Genomic DNA, 18960 nt, shown 5'->3' with positions numbered 1-18960 from the left:
GATTTGCAAGAGATTGTTGACTGCCCCTAGATTGTCCATTTCATTGGTGACCTGCTAATGAGTAATAGGCTAACTTTTGTCACAAGACAGGTTTAAACCACAAGTTAAATACATTCCATGTCCAGTTGCAACTTATTTACATGTTGAATTTTGCCACTCTAGGATTCCATATTCCTGTACACTTTCTTAACAGTTTGTGCTCTTACATGGAGGTACTATGACAAAGGTACCACATTTAGCTGCAATGCTACACATGTGTGGCTAACTCTGTTAACTTATCATTGTCTTTTCATATGATTGATTGTGAACCATTTCAACTGTAAATTGAATACAGAACGGATGCGAGGGTGCTTTTATCCAGATGGTTATTTCCGATTTAAAACGGGTCTGCCTCGTGCCTTTTGTGATGTGATATCTGTACCTACAGAGATAGAAAACCTTTATTTCCGAAGGACCACAAGGCTTGCTGATACTCATCACATTTCAATTCAAGCTAAATACATATTTAAAGTCTTGTCCTGTTGACTAAATTTGATTTAAGTTGCCCTGTGCTTTAATCACCAAGACACATTGCACCTGCCAGTGCCTAGGGCATTTACATTTTTTGTTCAGTGCTTGACTTGGTTATATATTTTTGATCTAATCTTTTATTTTCACAGTAAGAAAGCCAATTTACATTATATTTTACTATTTTTACTGTGTGTGTAGTAACAGTTTAAATTACCTTATTAACCTTGATAACAAGCTTTTTACCCTCTATTCTATGTTCATTATATAAGCTTTGTAATCAAAGACCTTGTAAAAGAAGGCAACCAATATTATGGCAATTTGTCATTTGCGTCACAGGTTAATAAAACTATGTACACAAAATAAATATTTGAGCCCTTGCCAAATACATTGAGTAAAGGAAACGAGTCTTTCAAACTTGGCTAATGTACTGGCCAATTTTGAATTGGTCAGAGATGAACTATTCTGCTCATGTGGTTGTTTGGACCTCTGGAACAGGCACAACCCAGGGACTATCATCAGGTTTAAACTTTAAACACATTGCCTTCTCCAGCCCTTTACCTCCGAAGGAATAACGTGGCCTTGAAGTGCCTGTCAGCAATGTGCATGGAATGCATTGTGGAATTTGTAAGTTGATAAGAATTTTTAACTGCGACATAAATCACATTTGTATTACGTGATATTGTAAAGGATATCAGTCATGCCAAATAAATTCATGGGTTAACACTTTTGGCTGTTTTTCATCTTTTTTTGTGTGCCTCTGACAGCATGTAGATGTTGTTAACAGTGTGCTTAGTAAGTGCGACAAATGGCATGGAACAAGCCGCGGTGTTCTTTCGCGCTGAACACTTACATCATACCTGTAATGCCACTTTTCACACAAACATCTCATTGTGGCTGTTTGCTGAGATGGTCTATTCATGTGCACGAATGACTCACCGACGTGTACTGCATAACATGACGAGTGCAAGCCTTGTATAAGACGCAAATGTTCTCGGAAGTCTGAAAGAAACGCATTAATGCTGAGAGTATCTCAAGGAGGTCACCACGCGATTAAATACACTGCAATATCTGTCAAGACAGCATAGAAATTGTTGAGCTCTGAATACAGTATACTCAACACAAAATACAAACAAGGATTCTTTGTTTCTTACATACGATACCATATAAATGTTGGAATGTTGAATATTGTTTCACATTTTATATTTGGCCTTTACCAATATTAAATGTCGACAAGTAGGCCTACTTATATATTCAAATCGAAAGAACAGGCACCAGTTGTCATACTATTAGTGTCCGGTACATGGCGACCAAGTACCGTTCTCTGTCGAAAACTGAGCGCGAGGCTGGCCATCTCGTACGGAAATTTGTTGTGCGCAAGCGCCAGCATCGCCTGCTCGCTTGCTTGCGTTTCCAGATTAAAAAACAACATGAAACCGTATAGCTAGCTTGCATATCTGGGTAACGTTCATTCTAAACAAAGATATGTAGATTAGTTTACGCTTTATTACACCTCAACACAGAGTTTCTGGTGAGAAAGAAACGATAAGGACATTGAGGGCGATAGCCAGCCGGGCTATGCTAGCCCAGCTAGTTAGCTAAGTAACTAGTGCAGCTTTGCACTAACTACTAGTTCTGCGCTGGATTGATGATAATGCATGTGTAGCTGGCTGCAGCCTGACTGATTTAAGTCCACTGATCTATCTATAAGTGACCGAAAGCCAAGTAACTGAGGTATGTTATCACAATGTACAGTAGCAGCAGTTATAGTTGTCGTTAACTAAGATAGTCTAGCCAGTAAACAATGCGGGACAACATCCTTGAGTTTGAACTAATATGGCAACATTGGTGAAGTCACATCTTTAAGTCTTTCAAAACATACATAGAGTTCAACAGTAGTTAGTGTAAGTGTCAACAGTTTGCTTAAATGTATGTTAAACGTCTCTCAGTGTCAGGATGTCGGATTCAGACAGCGATGAAGACCAAGACCGTCCCTTCTCTCTCACTGGCTTCCTCTTCGGGAATATCAACGAAGATGGGCAGTTGGAGGGTGACAGCGTGCTGGACACTGTAAGTTTGCAAGCCGAAAAAAAGTCGAGGAACATATAAAAACCAAAACGTGTTTTCGAAAGAGACACACGTAGTCCTGAAGCAGCAAAGAGAGGTGCAGATCTGATTACTGTTTAATGTATTGATTTGATATGCATTTTTTTTAACGGACTTCCTTGCTGTAATCGTAGGAGTGTAAGAAGCACCTGGCCGGCCTGGGCTCCCTCGGCCTGGGGACGCTCATCACAGAGATCACGGCCAGCGAAGACGACGACCCCGACGAGGACAGGGACACCGGGGGCACAGATGCCGAGGGTGAGCCTTAACGGGCCTGACAGTTAGGCCGCCGCCCCCCCCCCCCCCCCCCCCCCCCTTTGGAAGCCCCTTGAGAGCCGCGTGTGACGGCTGCCGCTCTTGTCTCCTGCAGGCTGGGTGAAGAGCACCGAAGACGCGGTGGATTACTCCGACATCAGCGAGGTGGCCGAGGACGAGACCAAGAAGTACCGTCACGCTATGGGGACCCTCCAGCCCACCAGGAGGACAGGTGACACATTCCGTCTCTGGCTCTGAATCATGTTATTTACATTTAGTCATTTAGCAGATGCTCTTATCCAGAGCGGCCGGAGTCGAACCGGCAACCTTCTGATTACTAGCCCGATTCCCTAACCGCTCAGCCCCCTGACTCCTGAGCCACCTGACTGTCTCTGTATCCTGTTAATATAGCCATGGTGGCATTCGGGCTATGTCTGGGTCTGGTCTCACAGGATGCTTTTTTCCCCCCACCCTGTCAGATGATGAGGATGACTACGATGCCGACTGTGAAGACATCGACGCCAAGCTGATGCCCCCTCCTCCTCCGCCCATCGTCCCCACCCAGGGCAAGAAAGAGGAATCCGCCCCACAGACGACCAGTGGTGAGGACTGAATCCCAAAGTCGACACGTTGTACTCCGGATATATGTTTACCTTCAGGACTTCCTAGTCCAGTGTGTTCGACAGAGTTGTTCAAACGTTCCCTGTTCATTCCCCAATGTATTTGAGAAACCGTAGGGAGATTTATGTTCGTACGTGAAAAATGTTCAGACCATGTTCTTTGGCATGTTGCCGTGACATCAATCATGAAAGTCTGTGCAGGAATTAAAAACTGAGTTTTTCGGGTTTACATTGGGACGGTAAGCAGCGGAGTGTATCTGTATTTATGTGGCTGTGTGTCTCCTTCCACAGTTGGGGACGAAGGAGATGGCATCATCCTGCCCTCCATCATCGCCCCCTCCTCCCTGGGAGACAAGGTGGACTTCAGCAGCTCCTCAGACTCCGAGTCCGAGACGGACCGGCCTGGCCCGGGCTCCGGGGCCGGGGGCCCCCCGGGCTGCCTCACCCTCCCCCTGGCTGGCATCATGCAGAAGGACGCCGCCAAAGCTCTCCCTGGGGTCACGGAGCTCTTCCCGGTGTTCAGGCCCGGAAGGGTGAGGCCTTCTTTACGTTTACCGCACATGTCCCAAAAACTCCAATTCTTAGTTATTCTTAGTCTTTTAACCGGTTATTTACCATTTCAAATTCGCCAAAACCCGGCTAGGTTCTGCGCTTCCTCCGTCTGTTTGGCCCCGGGAAGAACATGCCGTCGGTGTGGAGGAGCGCCCGGAGGAAGCGGAGGAGGAAGCATCGAGACCCCCAGCCGGGGACGCCGCCCCCAGAGGGGGAGCCCATGGACCAGGGCTCAGAGCTGAAGTCTGGCTGGGAGTACGAATACGCCTCCGCTCCACCCCCAGAGCAGTGTCTCTCGGATGACGAGGTGAGTGCATGTGGTCTCGTGGGGGAAGATTCGCTCAGTATGTCATGTCCCCTAATAGGAAGCATCGCCCGGCCCGGCTCCTACATTGACCAGCTTTTGGTAACCACGCAGTCTTGGCCAACGTCACGTCCACTTGGAACCACATCCGTCTGATTCCTCCCCCCTTTACATAACATTTACATTTAGTCATTTAGCAGACGCTCTTATCCAGAGCGACTTACAGTAAGTACAGGGACATTCTCCCCAAGGCAAGTAGGGTGAAGTGCCTTGCCCAAGGACACAACATCATTTTGCACGGCCGGGAATCGAACCAACAACCTTCTGATTTATAGCCCGACTCCCTAACCGCTCAGCCATCTGATTCCTCCCCCCTTTAGATCACCATGATGGCCCCTGTCGAGTCCAAGTTCTCCCAGGCCTCGGGGGACGGCGACAAGGTGGCCGAGTCGCGTCCCAAGGTGGCCGAGTGGCGCTACGGCCCGGCCCAGCTCTGGTACGACATGCTGGGGGTGCCCGAGGACGGCAGCGGCTTCCAGTACGGCTTCAGGCTGAAGGAGGAGAACGACGACGAGAAGGAGGAGGAAGAGCCTGAACCGGCGCCGGAACCTCCCGCGGAGGTATCGACCCCCGCGACTCAACCCGGCTAAGGCCAGATCCGACTTGGCTCTGAAGCGTGAAAACATACGTCCGACCTCGTTCTGTGTTTGTCTACTAGCAGATGACGGGCGAGGAGAGCCAGGAGAAAGAGACTCTGGAGAACGAGCTCTTCCTCATGGTCACCCAGCTTCAGTGGGAGGACGACATCATCTGGAACGGCGAGGACGTGAAACACAAAGGCACTAAGACCCAGCGAGCCAGCCTGGCCGGGTGGCTGCCCTCGAGCATGACGCGCAACGCCAACGCCTACAACGCACAGCAGGGTGAGTTCGGACGCCGCTTCCAAACAGGCCACGCCTTGCGTACGGTAGAACCTAGTGGCGTTCGCCTAGACCGCAATCCCACCCTCGCTGCTGTAGTCGGGGGATAGGCACTCAAGGCGTTGTTTCTGTGTGTGTTTGTCTGCGCCCCCGCCAGGTCTTAGCAGAAGTAACTCCCAGCTGGTGCCTCCCACCCCTCCACCCATGCCCAAACCCCCCTCGCTCTCCGGGTCCAAGCGGGACAAACACAACCATGACCACCAAGGTACCGCGAGGCCGGGCCGCCCGTCGGCTGGCGATGGAGCCTCAGTGCCCTTTTCGTACCACAGCACTGCACCCCCGTCCTCCGGGAAACCGAAATGGAGGGACGCGGGTGTTTCGGGCCCTCTTGACCGGGCGATACGCCCTCCCCTGTGCTCCTCCACAGCCTCCCACGAGGACGACGCCCCCTGGTTCTCCATCTTCCCCATCGACAACGAGGAGCTGGTGTACGGGCGCTGGGAGGACAACATCATCTGGGACGACCAGGCCATGGACCGCTTGCTGTCCCCCCCGGTCCTCACCCTGGACCCCAACGACGAGAACATCATCTTAGGTACCCCCCAGACTGTTCAACCCCTCACTCCCAGTCGTCTTATATCACTTCTGAAGTATCGTGATAATAAAATCTCTAGCCCCGGAGCTCAAATTCTGAAGAAACGTCCTCTGTTTTTTTTCTTCCCCCCGTCACAGAGATCCCGGATGAGAAGGAGGAGAGGACGTCCCACTCTCCGTCCAAGGAGAACAAGAAGGAGTCGGCCCTGAAGAAGAGTCGCATCCTGCTGGGGAAGACCGGGGTGATCAAAGACGAGCCCCAGCAGGTACAGGAGCGGCCAGAGCCCGGGTTCACGTCCACCTCCGTCAGCCAATCACAAGCAAAGGGGGGGGGGGGGCTCAAGGTCTGGAACTTAACCCCCCCCCCAGGAAAACGACCTTCTGTTTCTCCCGCCAGAACATGTCCCAGCCGGAGGTGAAGGACCAGTGGAACCTGTCCAACGACGAGTTCTACTACCCCAAGCAGCAGGGCCTGAGGGGAACGTTTGGGGGCAACATCATTCAGGTGAGCAGAACATCCCTGGAAACAGATTTTGACCAGCTAGGTCAAGAGATTCCAGGTTCAAATCTCACCACACTCACTCACTTTGGATATAATCAGAATCAAAAAGGGTTTTAATCGCCATGAAAGTTTACACAGACAAGGAATTGACTTTGGCAAGAGGGTGCATACATTCAACATATAGGAGTAAATCTTAAATAAGTGGTGTAAGTTGGCTGAGCACCTGGAGTCAGGTGGCTGAGCGGTGAGGGAATCGGGCTAGTAATCCGAAGGTTGCCAGTTCGATTCCCGGTCATGCAAACTGACGTTGTGTCCTTGGGCAAGGCACTTCACCCTACTTGCCTCGGGGGGAATGTCCCTGTACTTACTGTAAGTCGCGTCTGCTAAATGACTAAATGTAAATGTAAATAATCCCATGAAATCCCATGACATTGGTGATGTTGTGTCTCAGCACTCCATCCCGGCCGTGGAGCTTCGGCAGCCGTTCTTCCCCACCCACATGGGCCCCATGAAGCTCCGGCAGTTCCACCGGCCCTCCCTGAAGAAGTACTCCTTCGGCACCCTGTCCCAACCGGGCCCCCACGCCTCCCAGCCTCTGCTCAAACAGATCAAGAAGAAGGCCAAGGTGAGACACGAGGCTAGCCTCGACCCCGCGTTCCCCCTCTAGCCGAGGAGGGGGCGTGGCTTGGTGGTAGAGCGGTTTGCCTGCAGATTTAAGAAAACCCCCAGGTTCAAAACCCCCCCCCCCGTCCCCCATGTAGCGTTGAACAAAAAGGGACTACTTTATCATGATTTAAATCCTAAACACATCTGTTTTTTCCCCTTAATATCCCTCTGTAAACGTTTGACATTTACCTTAGGTGTGTTGTTGTTGTTGTTGTTGTTGTGTGAGACTTGACGATGTTTGCCGCCCCTCCAGATGCGAGAGCAGGAGCGGCAGGCGTCGGGCGGAGGGGACATGTTCTTCATGCGCACCGCCCAGGACCTGACGGGGAAAGACGGGGACCTGATCCTGGCGGAGTACAGCGAGGAATACCCCCCGCTCATCATGCAAGTCGGCATGGCAACCAAGATCAAGAACTACTACAAAAGAGTTGAGTCTCGTCTCCGGTCCTGTCCCCGCTCTCCTGCCCCCTCAGATCCAAAAGGACTAGCTAGACCCCTAACCTTTATTTAACCAAGAGAGTCCCATTGAGATAAAAAATCTATTTTTCAAGGGAGACCTGGCCAAGATATATTGATATATTCGTTGGTTGTTTCATACAGTCGACATCCACTTTCCCCTCAGCATTTTTCTTCTTCTTCCTTGCGGTTTGTTTTAGTTTTTCCATGTTTATCTTCCAGAAACCAGGGAAGGATCCTGGGGCTCCTGACTGCAAGTACGGAGAGACGGTTTACTGCCACACCTCGCCCTTCCTAGGATCCCTCCACCCTGGGCAGCTCCTACCGGTCAGTCTCATGTGGTGTGGGGAGGAAAACTAGTACCTCCTATGGGCTTCTCCACGACAACTCCCCTCACAGATAATCGTCAATGTCATTTTTTTGTCGTGTTTGTGTCGTGTTTTTTTACGTTTCGTATTTGTCCTTTCAGGCTTTCGAGAACAACCTATTCCGCGCGCCCATCTACCTCCACAAGATGCCCGAGACGGACTTCCTGGTGCTGCGTACGCGGCAGGGCTACTTCGTCCGTGAGCTGGTGGACATCTTCGTGGTCGGCCAGGAGTGTCCTCTCTACGAGGTCCCCGGGCCCAACTCCAAACGGGCCAACACCCACATCCGAGACTTCCTACAGGTACTCCCTCGAATCCACGCGCACAACGCCTTTTCGGGTCTTATCTGTCTCACTTCCGGCCTCTCGTTCTCCAGGTGTTCATCTATCGGTTGTTCTGGAAGAGCAAAGACCGGCCGCGGAGGATTCGAATGGAGGATATCAAGAAGGCCTTCCCCTCCCATTCCGAGAGCAGCATCCGCAAACGCCTCAAACTCTGCGCCGACTTCAAGCGGACAGGTACACGTGTAACCGGTGATCCCCATTGGCCTACGATACTTTTTTCCCCCTCCCTTTCCCTTTTTATGTTTATGCCTTGTGTTGTTTGTTCCGATAGTATCGCCGGGCGTGCAATACACGTCACAAGAAAAACAATCTGCACCTTTGAACTGTGTCTGTCTCCTGTCCCTCATGTCAGGGATGTGTAGATCTGATAGCAAGGTGCCCTAGTGGCTTGTTTAGCAGCGAGAGCTCAGAGGTGGTGTGCCTTGCTTTTGACAGACAGGCGTGCAGAAAGAAAGAGGTCAGCCTTTTATGACTGGTACGGCTTTCGCTACGAAGGTAAGAAGCGGTCTCGAGGGCAAGAGCAGGAAGTACGAACCCGATCCATGTCACGCACGAGACATCACACCGACACTGACCTCCCTCGAGTGACGACAACACGTTTTCGTCACGGCGTTAGCGGGTCAAGAGTAGCATCTAGGTCTTTAGGACCAGGTCCGATGTCGTTGAGAGGAGCTGTCAGGCAGGAAGGGGGTTAGGCCGTGAAGTTCAGGCGCCAGCGAAACGCTGCGAGAAGCTGACCCGTCTCATCCTCCAGGGATGGACTCCAACTGGTGGGTGCTGAAGCCCGACTTCAGGCTCCCCACGGAGGAGGAGATCAGGGCCATGGTGTCCCCTGAGCAGTGCTGCGCCTACTACAGCATGCTGGTGGCCGAGCAGAGACTCAAGGTAGGACCAGAGCGTCTGCTGTTACACCGTGTCCGGTTACGTGTGGTGCAGTGTATCTGGCATAGTTTTGTTTGGTATGTCTGGTATAGCTATAACTGCTGAACTCTCTCTTCAGGATGCTGGCTACGGGGAAAAGTCTTTCTTTGCCCCCGAGGAGGAAAACGAAGAGGACTTCCAGATGAAGATTGACGACGAGGTACAAGCTTTGCTCGCGTCGCGATCGACCCCACGCACCTCAGCCTCCTGCCAAGAAGCGACCATCCCAAAAATACCCAGTCAGACCCCCCCCCAAAAAAACACGAGTTTTCCCTCTGCCGCTGTCTAGGTCCGCACGGCGCCCTGGAACACGACGCGAGCCTTCATCGCCGCCATGAAGGGGAAGTGTCTGCTGGAGGTGACGGGCGTGGCCGACCCCACCGGCTGTGGGGAGGGCTTCTCCTACGTCAAAGTCCCAAACAAGCCCACTCAGCAGAAGGTAGCTCGCCCAGCGCCGACCTCCCGACAGCCAGTCCTCTGAGACTACCAGGCCGCAAACACGGCAGCACTGGTGTATTCATTCACTTGGGTGTTTTTGGTTAACGTTAAGTACGGAAATGGAAAATTCTAGTTTGGTTACACTAGTTTTATTGTATTTCTTTTGTGTGTGTGTGTGCATTTTATTATTTCAACACAGTGGTTCTCTCAACGCTGGTCCTCGTTGGACCACCCTGTCCTGCACGTTCTAGATGTTGCCCTCTTCCAACACACCTGATTCAAATGAATGCTCGTTAGCAGGCTTCTGCTGAGCTTGTTAACGAGCTCTTTCATTAGAATCAGGTGTGTTGGAGCAGATACACACACACACACACGCGTCTAAAACATGCAGGGGGTCCCCGAGGACCAGGGTTGAAGACCGCAGATTCAGCTGCCGCTTTTATCCAAAGAAACGAAACAAGTGGCGCATACAGGAAGTACAGCAGACAAATCAAAGATGACAAGCGTTTCACTCAGTATTTCAGTGGTCAGAGTCCAGGAGCTTGCCTGTATTGACCAGCCAGAGTGCAAAGTAATCCCAGCCCCGGCGAACCACAGTGATGACGTCGTGTCTTGCGCTTCCCAGGACGACCGAGAGCCGCAACCCGCCAAGAAGACGGTCACGGGCACCGATGCCGACCTGAGGCGGCTGTCGCTCAAGAACGCCAAGCAGCTGCTGCGCAAGTTCGGCGTCCCCGAGGAGGAGGTGAGGACGCGGCGCCAACACGCCTCCGCCCGTCTCCACCGCGAGGTACGGTCGTGCGTAACGTCGCGTGTCCCGTGTGTTTATTTTTTTTTCCCAGATCAAGAAGCTCTCGCGGTGGGAGGTGATCGACGTGGTGAGGACCATGTCCACGGAGCAGGCGCGCTCCGGCGAGGGGCCCATGAGCAAGTTCGCCCGGGGCTCCCGCTTCTCCGTGGCCGAACACCAGGAGCGCTACAAAGAGGAGTGCCAGCGCATCTTCGACCTGCAGAACAAGTACGGCCCCTCCTCCCCCCACACCGCCGTTCTGTGTCAGCGGTTTAGCCAACGAGGTCATAGGCAAGGTAGAGAGCTTCCTCTAAACCCCCCTCTTCTCCCCCAAGGGTGTTGGAGTCCACGGAGGTCCTGTCCACCGACACGGACAGCAGCTCGGCGGAGGACAGTGACTTTGAGGAGATGGGGAAGAACATCGAGAACATGCTGCAGAACAAGAAGACCAGCTCGCAGCTGTCCCGCGAGAGGGAGGAGCAGGAGCGCAAGGAGCTGCAGAGGATGCTGATGGGCGAGGAGAGCGACCGCGACCACAAGGGGCGCAAGGAGCGCCGCAAGGGCTTCTGTGAGTTCACGTCCGGTCGATAATGTTCTCTCTCTTTCTCACTCACTCTCACAGTCACTCTCTCACACTGACTCACTCTCTCACACTGACTCACTCTCTCACACTGACTCACTCTCTCACACTGACTCTCACACTCACTCGCTCTCACACTCACTCTCTCACTCTCACACTGACTCTCACACACCCATTCTCTTTTTCTCTCTCTCTCTCTCCCTGTCACGTTACCACGACGACGCGCAGCCAGCGCCTTGTCCACCAGCTCCCACAAAGACGACGACACGTCGTCGGTCACCAGCCTGAACTCGTCGGCCACGGGGCGCCGCCTCAAGATCTACCGCACGTTCCGGGACGAGGACGGCAAGGAGTACGTCCGCTGCGAGACGGTGCGCAAGCCCTCCGTCATCGACGCCTACACCCGCATCCGCACCACCAAGGACGACGACTTCATGTGAGTCCCTCCCGCCATTCTCCCACGTTTGTTGTTTTGTATTTTTTTGAATATATTTTTGGCCCTGGTTTGGTTAGTGAGACGGTTAACATAGATGGGCAATGTAAGAGAGAGAGTGAGGGCTATGTGCAGAAACGGCGCGGGCCGGGTTCGAACCCGGAGCCACCACGTCAGGCCCTAAGGCCATGCAGTACCCGCCCGGCGAGCCACCAGGCCCCCCCCCCCCTCGGGTTATGTCGTTCACGTCCGCCCGCACCCCGGTTCTAAGACCCCCCCCCCCCCCCCCCTACATCTGCCCGTGTTTTTGTCGCGGGCGCAGAAGGAAGTTTGCGCTGTTCGACGAGCAGCACCGGGAGGAGATGAGGAAGGAGCGCCGGCGCATCCAGGAGCAGCTCCGCCGGCTGAAGAGGAACCAGGAGAAGGACAAGTTCAAGGGCCCTCCGGAGAAGAAAGCCAAGAAGGTCAAGGAGAGGCCTGACCTCAAGGTAAAAGTAAGCTTGCCGACTTCAATACCTTACTCACTGCTCTGTCCTCTTGAATCCTCCCTCCACCGATTTGGGAAATAACCCGTCCGCCGAACGTTTTGCTCGTGTGGAGTTCTAATGATTGATATTAAAATATTAAACAAATATATTCATCATGTATTTTGGTGTTACAAAGCATCTTGGGAGTGATTCGTTTCCATTTGAACGCCCCTGCATGTGCATGCAGTCGAGTGGTGACTCTGCGTTTGAATGGTTGTCCGTTGCTCCTGCTCTCCTCCCGCCCCCCCCCCCCCCCCTCCCCAGCTGAAGTGCGGAGCCTGCGGCGCCATCGGACACATGCGCACCAACAAGTTCTGCCCGCTGTACTACCAGACCAACGCGCCGCCCTCCAACCCCGTTGCCATGACGGAGGAGCAGGAGGAGGAGCTGGAGAAGACGGTGATCCACAACGACAACGAGGAGCTCATCAAGGTGGAGGGCACCAAGATCGTCCTGGGCAAGCAGCTCATCGAGAGGTGAGACGGGATCCGCACACACACGCGCACACATATACACACACACACATATATACAACAGTGCCAGGCTAGCTTAGGCTCACAATCCCCCAAAAATGGTGCAGAACCACATGTCTACAGGCTGGACTTCTGTAGATGTAACCCTCATTATGAATCTCCACCGATGTGTGGTCGTAGCTTGTAAGTGAATAACTGTCTTATGCTTGACCCTCCCCACCCCCTCCCCACCTCCAGTGCCGACGAGGTACGCAGGAAGTCTCTGGTGCTGAAGTTCCCCAAACAGCAACTGCCTCCCAAGAAGAAGAGGCGTGTTGGATCGGCCGTGCACTGTGACTACCTGAACGTGAGCCTCCCCCCTCTCTCTCTCTCTCTTTCGCTCTCTCTCTCGCTCTCTCTCGCGGTCCCCTCCCAGCACACGCCTGCACAATCTGACGGCTGTGATTGGCCGGCGTCCGGTCAGGCCCCTAACCTGTCGTCTCTCTCTTCCAGAGGCCGCACAAGTCCATCCACCGGAGACGCACCGACCCCATGGTGACCCTGTCCTCGGTCCTGGAGAGCGTCATCAACGACATGAGGGATCACCCAAATGTGAGACCTCACGCTCACCTCACACTCACCTCACACTGTTTCATATTCTCCCCGCCTCTTAACCATGGTAACCACCTCCCCCCCCCTCCTCAGACCTATCCCTTCCACACCCCAGTCAACGCCAAGGTGGTCAAGGACTACTACAAGATCATCACGCGCCCCATGGACCTGCAGACCCTGAGGGAGAACGTGCGCAAGCGCATGTACCCGTCCCGGGACGAGTTCCGCGAGAACGTGGAGCTCATCGTCAAGAACAGCGGGACCTACAACGGTACGAGCGTGGGAACCCAGGAGGGAGGGCGTGGCCTGGGGAAACCCAGGAGGGAGGGCGTGGCCTGGGGAAACCCAGGAGGGAGGGCGTGGCCTGGGGAAACCCAGGAGGGAGGGCGTGGCCTGGGGAAACCCAGGAGGGAGGGCGTGGCCTGGGGTCGAAATCACCAGGATGTTGCTGGTTTTATAGTAAACTGATTTTTTTTGTTAGGTCTAATGTGTGTGTGTGTGTGTGTTTATTCAGGGGCGAAGCATCCAATCACCCAGGTGGCCCAGTCCATGCTGGACCTCTGTGATACGAAGCTGAAAGAGGTGAGGGGTGATCGCCTGTCTCCTTTTTGTTCCCATCCTCAACCCTCCACACCCTCTCTCCCATCCCCCCAACTCTCCACACCCTCTCTCCCATCCCCCCAACCTTCCACACCCTCTCTCCCATCCCCCAACCTTCCACACCCTCTCTCCCATCCCCCCAACCTTCCACACCCTCTCCCATCCCCCCAACTCTCCACACCCTCTCTCCCATCCCCCCAACTCTCCACACCCTCTCTCCCATCCCCCCAACTCTCCACACCCTCCCTCCCATCCCCCCAACCTTCCACACCCTCTCTCCCATCCCCCCAACTCTCCACACCCTCCCTCCCATCCCCCCAACCTTCCACACCCTCTCTCCCATCCCCCCAACTCTCCACACCCTCCCTCCCATCCCCCCAACCTTCCACACCCTCTCTCCCATCTCCCCAACTCTCCACACCCTCTCTCCCATCCCCCCAACCTTCCACACCCTCTCTCCCACCCCCCCAACCTTCCACACCCTCTCCCACCCCCCCAACCTTCCACACCCTCTCTCCCATCCCCCCAACTCTCCACACCCTGTCTCCTCCCTCTGACCCTGGGTCTCGTTGTGAGCAGAAGGAGGACAGGCTGGTGAGGCTGGAGAAGGCCATCAACCCACTGCTGGACGATGACGACCAGGTGGCGTTCTCCTTCATCCTGGACAACATCGTCACTCAGAAGATGATGGCCGTGCCTGACGTGAGTGGAACCCCCTGCAATTCGACTGTAAACGTTAAAAAAAAGAATTTAAGTCAATTTTTCCACTTGTTTGTATGACTGTCTGCACTGAAATTCGCTCACTTAAACTAACAGTTCATTTAGACTATGACAAAAATATTGTAATGTTTATAAAAGGTCTTTTTTTTGGTTTTGTTCTTGTTCCCTCCCCCAGTCATGGCCGTTCCACCATCCTGTCAACAAGAAGTTTGTCCCAGATTATTACAAAGTGATCGTCAGCCCCATGGATCTGGAGAACCTCCGCAAGGTGAGCCGGGGTTCAAACCGCCTCAATTATCTCTCCTCCTGTGGAACCTCTCCTCTCCTCCTGTGGAACCTCTCCTCTCCTCCTCCTGTGGAACCTCTCCTCTCCTCCTGTGGAACCTCTCCTCTCCTCCTGTGGAACCTCTCCTCCTCCTGTGGAACCTCTCCTCCTCCTGTGGAACCTCTCCTCTCCTCCTGTGGAACCTCTCCTCTCCTCCTGTGGAACCTCTCCTCCTCCTGTGGAACCTCTCCTCTCCTCCTGTGGTACCTCTCCTCTCCTCCTGTGGAACCTCTCCTCCTCCTGTGGAACCTCTCCTCTCCTCCTGTGGAACCTCTCCTCTCCTCCTGTGGAACCTCTCCTCCTCCTGTGGAACCTCTCCTCTCCTCCTCCTGTGGAACCTCTCCTCCTCCTGTGGAACCTCTCCTCCTCCTGTGGAACCTCTCCTCCTCCTGTGGAACCTCTCCTCTCCTCCTGTGGAACCTCTCCTCTCCTCCTCCTGTGGAACCTCTCCTCTCCTCCTGTGGAACCTCTCCTCTCCTCCTGTGGAACCTCTCCTCTCCTCCTCCTGTGGAACCTCTCCTCTCCTCCTGTGGAACCTCTCCTCTCCTCCTGTGGAACCTCTCCTCCTCCTGTGTAACCTCTCCTCGTCTGTCTCCCTCCACCAGAACATCTCCAAACACAAGTACCAGAACCGGGACGTGTTCCTGTTCGACGTCACTCTCGTCCACACCAACAGTGTCAAGTACAACGGTGAGCGCTCTCGGCTTTCCTACCCAGCAGCTGGGATGTCAGCTTTTCATCTGAGACAGGAGCCTCATGCATCATGTCCTGACTGACAGATATGTTTGTGTGTGTTGTGTTGTGTTTTTTTTGTGGGGTTTTTTGTAGGTCCAGACAGCCCCTACACCAAAACCGCCCTGGACATCGTCAACGTGTGCAAGCAGACCCTGGCGGAGGTGCGAACACTTTCCTCGCATCACACTGTCCTTTTGTACTGTGTTGTATGTCGTCACGACGACCGTGATCGCCGAGTCACCCTGTCTGTGTCGCGGTGTGTCCCTGCAGTACGACGAACACCTCACCCAGCTGGAGAAGGACATCTCCACGGCTAAAGAGGCCGCCCTGGACGCTGCCGACCTGGACGGGCTGGACCCCCTCACCCCGGGACCCTACACACCCCAGGTAGGAACACACACGCACACTGGGCCTGAGTCACTAACAAACACCACTACCCTGGGTTTCCCATCTCGGAGGCTACTTTCCGTCTTTGAGCCTCTTTCACTGCAAACACTAACCAAAGGAACGCAGGTTCAACCACATTTTCAAACTTGAAGCTACTACTAGAGAACGGGATTTAGAAGATTCTAGACCTAGCGTCCTTGACGCCAGCTGACCGTCCTGAGCCGGGGCCGTCTGGCTGGGTGAAGCAGACGATCCATCCACCATGCTTTTGTTTCTCAGTGCAAACGCAAGGAACAGCACATTCGTTGTCTTTGCCACACCTATTTGACTGCAAAACCCACACCAGGTGTGCGACACGCTGGTTTAGCACATGCTAGGCTAACGCTAGCCGCGACTCACTCACTTTCCTATGCTGTGCCTCCTCTGACACAGTCTTGCTCCTCTGACACAGTCTTGTTCCTCTGTAGCATTCCTAAACACTGTAGCTTTTCTCTTCTCTTCTGCCCTGTGATTTTTTTCCTTCCCTTGTTGGTTTTCTTTCTTCATTGCTCTGTCTGTCTCTGTCTCTCTTTCCGTCTCTCTCTCGCTCTCTCTCTCTCTCTCTCTCTCTCTCTCTCTCTCTCTCTCTCTCTCTCTCTCTCTCTCTCTCTCTCTCTCTCTCTCTCTCTCTCTCTGGCTTTCTCTGTGTGGGGGTGGGGTGTGTGCGTGTTTGCGGGGCCAGCCGTCAGATCTGTTTGACAGCGTGGGCTCAGTGGGCTTGCAGAGAGACGCGGGCCTGTTCTCTGAGGGACCTCTCCTGGCCGCTCCAGAGAAGAGAGGAGGGCAGGTACGGAGAGAGAGAGAGAGAGAGAGAGAGAGAGAGGGGAGACAGCAAGTCTGCCCGGGGGGGCCATCTCACCTCCACTGCCCTCCCCTCACACCCGCCGCCTCCCTCACCCCCGTATCTGCCTCCATCCTTACACCCCCCCCCTCCACCCATATCGCCACCGCACTGTGGAGTTTGCCCGTCAGACTGGCCACGTTATGGCAAACCCCCGAGGCCATTCCGGAATGTCGTCTTGTGTTTAGCAATGACAATCTCCTACGCAGGTCTTTTTTTTTTTTTTTACTGCACTACATTTGTATCGCGTCTGCATGTCATACCAGCTTAAGTTTAAGAATGCGTCGTTATCCATCTTTTTTTTTTTTTTTTTTTTTTCTTTTTTTTATACGATTGAAAAAAACAAATCAAACCACAGCTTTTCCACTTTCCGAGAGCACCCGTGGTCAGTCAGGGTAGTCCAACCTCGTGTCTGCCTGCCCCTCAGGGTCGCCACGGCAGGAGGCTAGGGGAGGAGGAGTCTGACGTCGACATCGAAGGCTTTGAGGAGGACGATGACGGCAAGCCCAAGACCCCTGCTCCTGTAAGCCCCCGCCCCCTCTCCTCCCCCCCGCCCTCGTAACTCGCTCGCACCCTCTCCCTCCGAGTCCACTCTGACGTGGCTGTGTCATGACATGCAGAAAGACACGGATGACACGTTGACGCGGGCGACAGTACCAGCCTCTCTCACCCCCTCACCCCCCTCTTCCTCTGCAGGCGGAGGACGGCGAGGGCGACCTGGACGACGACGAGGACGACGACGAGATGCTGCTGCCGCCACGCCGGCGCCTGCTCGGCCACGAGGACGAGGAGGAGGACGAGGAGGAGGAGGTGGAGGGAGGCTTCGGCCGGGGCCAGCCCCAGGCCAGCGTGCTCTACCAGGACCTGCTCATGTCCGACGGGGAGGACGACGCCAGCGAGGAGGAGGGGGACAACCCATTCTCCTGTGAGGAGGGGAGGGGAGGAGGGGTGGGAGAGAGGGGAGAGAGGGGGGGGAGGGAAGGAGAGGGAGACCTTAGATATTGTAGGGGGGTTGGAAATGACCAGTAACAGCCTTCCCTTTCTAACCGTCCCTCCCCTCGTTTCCGTCCCAGCAATCCACCTGTCGGAGAGCGGCAGCGACTCGGACCGCGAGGTGGAGCTGTGTCCCCCGGCGCCGCCCAGGCCCCACCCGGAGACGGCCCGCATGGGCCTGGAGCAGGAGGAGAGCATGATGTCCTACGAGGGGGAGGAGGGGCCCGACCAGACGCACATGGAGGACAGCAACGTCAGGTACGGCCTCCAGAGTGGGACGTACCCCCCCCCCCCCCCAACGTGCTGTCTGGAGGGAACGATCACAAACACCTGATGGCTTTGGAATAATCTCTCTCTCTCTCTCTTTGTATTTCTCTGTGTCTCTCTCTTTGTATTTCTCTCTCTCTCTGTGTCTCTCTCTCTCCCTGTCTGTCCCAGCTATGGGAGCTATGAGGAGACTGACGGCCAGGCTCCAACGCAGGCCCCAAACATGGGCAACGGCGAGGGCTATGGCATCAGCGAGGAGGAGGAGGAGGAGGAGGAAGACGCTCAGAGGAGGGGCCCCAGCGTGCTGACCCAGGCCCAGCTGAGCGAGGACGACGAGGACAGCGAAGAGTTCCGATCCATCGGGGGGGACAGCGACAACGAGTCTGACAACTAGTAAAACCTTTGGAACCCCTCTTCTCTGTCTGTCTCTCTCTCTGTCTGTCTCTTTCTCTCTGTGTCTCACTCACTCTCTTTCAATCCCTTTCTTGTGACAATTAAAAAGCAAACATAGTATGTCTGTCTTCACCATTCATGTATTGCTGGCCTTGAGAAAGCTTCTTTTGTACAAAGAATGTTTGAATTCCATACTTGATGCTTTTAATCAATGTCTTCTAAATGGTACATTCTTTTCAATGTACCAAAACATGTGTGTGTATATAGACTTGTTTTTCGTTTTTTTACACTCATGTAAGTTGCCAATGTTGCAGTGCATTTTGTTGTTGATATTGGACTTGTACAATCTCAAATGAAGCTTTGAAGCAAGTTGGATAGTTTGATCTCATTCTTGCAATTGTACAGCTGTCAAGGTTTTTTCAGTTTGGTGCTTCGCTGAGGTGAATAAATGCTGACATGAAGCCTTTATCTGGTTTTATCCGTGGTTTGATCATAAACATGTTGTTTTCCTTCTTTCACCTCTGCTTGACTTAAGGGAAATTGAAGAAGGAATCTAAAGCTGATGATTTTATGACCGAATTGGTGCCAATCCGAATGTTATCCATGTGCCATAAATCTGCATTCCCCCTCTTGCCAGTCAGTTCAGTGACTCCCCTCTGGGGTCAGAATATGGACTCGAGGAGCGAGAGCAATCTAGTGATAAGTATTTGATT

General features: G+C 53.5%; 1 protein-coding gene across 4 annotated transcripts; it reads left to right on the top strand.

Moving 5' to 3' along the window:
* Nucleotides 1-1910: 1910 nt before the first annotated feature.
* On the top strand, nucleotides 1911-18924 carry taf1 (TAF1 RNA polymerase II, TATA box binding protein (TBP)-associated factor). 4 transcript variants are annotated; one of them, XM_067228545.1, is made up of 41 exons: nucleotides 1911-2241; nucleotides 2457-2577; nucleotides 2748-2871; nucleotides 2984-3100; nucleotides 3348-3470; nucleotides 3780-4021; nucleotides 4132-4347; nucleotides 4725-4964; nucleotides 5063-5267; nucleotides 5422-5529; nucleotides 5692-5859; nucleotides 5997-6124; nucleotides 6256-6363; nucleotides 6812-6985; nucleotides 7280-7453; nucleotides 7705-7809; nucleotides 7952-8152; nucleotides 8227-8368; nucleotides 8949-9079; nucleotides 9195-9275; nucleotides 9405-9554; nucleotides 10179-10298; nucleotides 10396-10571; nucleotides 10679-10911; nucleotides 11152-11359; nucleotides 11679-11850; nucleotides 12148-12359; nucleotides 12594-12702; nucleotides 12849-12947; nucleotides 13041-13218; nucleotides 13462-13529; nucleotides 14127-14249; nucleotides 14443-14535; nucleotides 15198-15282; nucleotides 15421-15488; nucleotides 15598-15714; nucleotides 16436-16540; nucleotides 17022-17117; nucleotides 17291-17519; nucleotides 17668-17845; nucleotides 18026-18248. In XM_067228545.1, exons 2-41 carry the CDS (start codon nucleotides 2464-2466, stop codon nucleotides 18246-18248), a joined length of 5943 nt encoding a protein of 1980 aa, XP_067084646.1. In that variant the 5' UTR covers nucleotides 1911-2241; nucleotides 2457-2463. The 4 variants fall into 4 exon arrangements, with proteins under 4 accessions (XP_067084646.1, XP_067084643.1, XP_067084644.1 ...); XM_067228542.1 differs by lacking the exon at nucleotides 16436-16540 and adding an exon at nucleotides 18783-18924 and having other exon boundaries at nucleotides 1912-2241; nucleotides 18026-18247; XM_067228543.1 differs by lacking the exon at nucleotides 16436-16540 and having other exon boundaries at nucleotides 1912-2241; nucleotides 5066-5267.
* The last annotated feature ends 36 nt before the right edge of the window (nucleotides 18925-18960 follow it).

The sequence above is a fragment of the Osmerus mordax genome, chromosome 25 (assembly GCF_038355195.1).
Source record: "Osmerus mordax isolate fOsmMor3 chromosome 25, fOsmMor3.pri, whole genome shotgun sequence".
NCBI classification, from domain to species: domain Eukaryota; kingdom Metazoa; phylum Chordata; class Actinopteri; order Osmeriformes; family Osmeridae; genus Osmerus; species Osmerus mordax.
The sequence above is the reverse complement of the archived record's forward strand: the minus strand, read 5'-3'. Positions and strand labels throughout refer to the sequence as shown.

Bases quoted from the DNA above. Each gene is read 5' to 3' on its own strand.
- taf1 (XM_067228545.1), top strand. From the start codon at position 2,464: ATGTCGGATTCAGACAGCGATGAAGACCAAGACCGTCCCTTCTCTCTC. The intron at 12,703-12,848 runs GTGAGCCTCCCC...TCTCTCTTCCAG, and splicing joins TGCACTGTGACTACCTGAAC to AGGCCGCACAAGTCCATCCA. The intron at 14,536-15,197 runs GTGAGCCGGGGT...TCCCTCCACCAG, and splicing joins ATCTGGAGAACCTCCGCAAG to AACATCTCCAAACACAAGTA.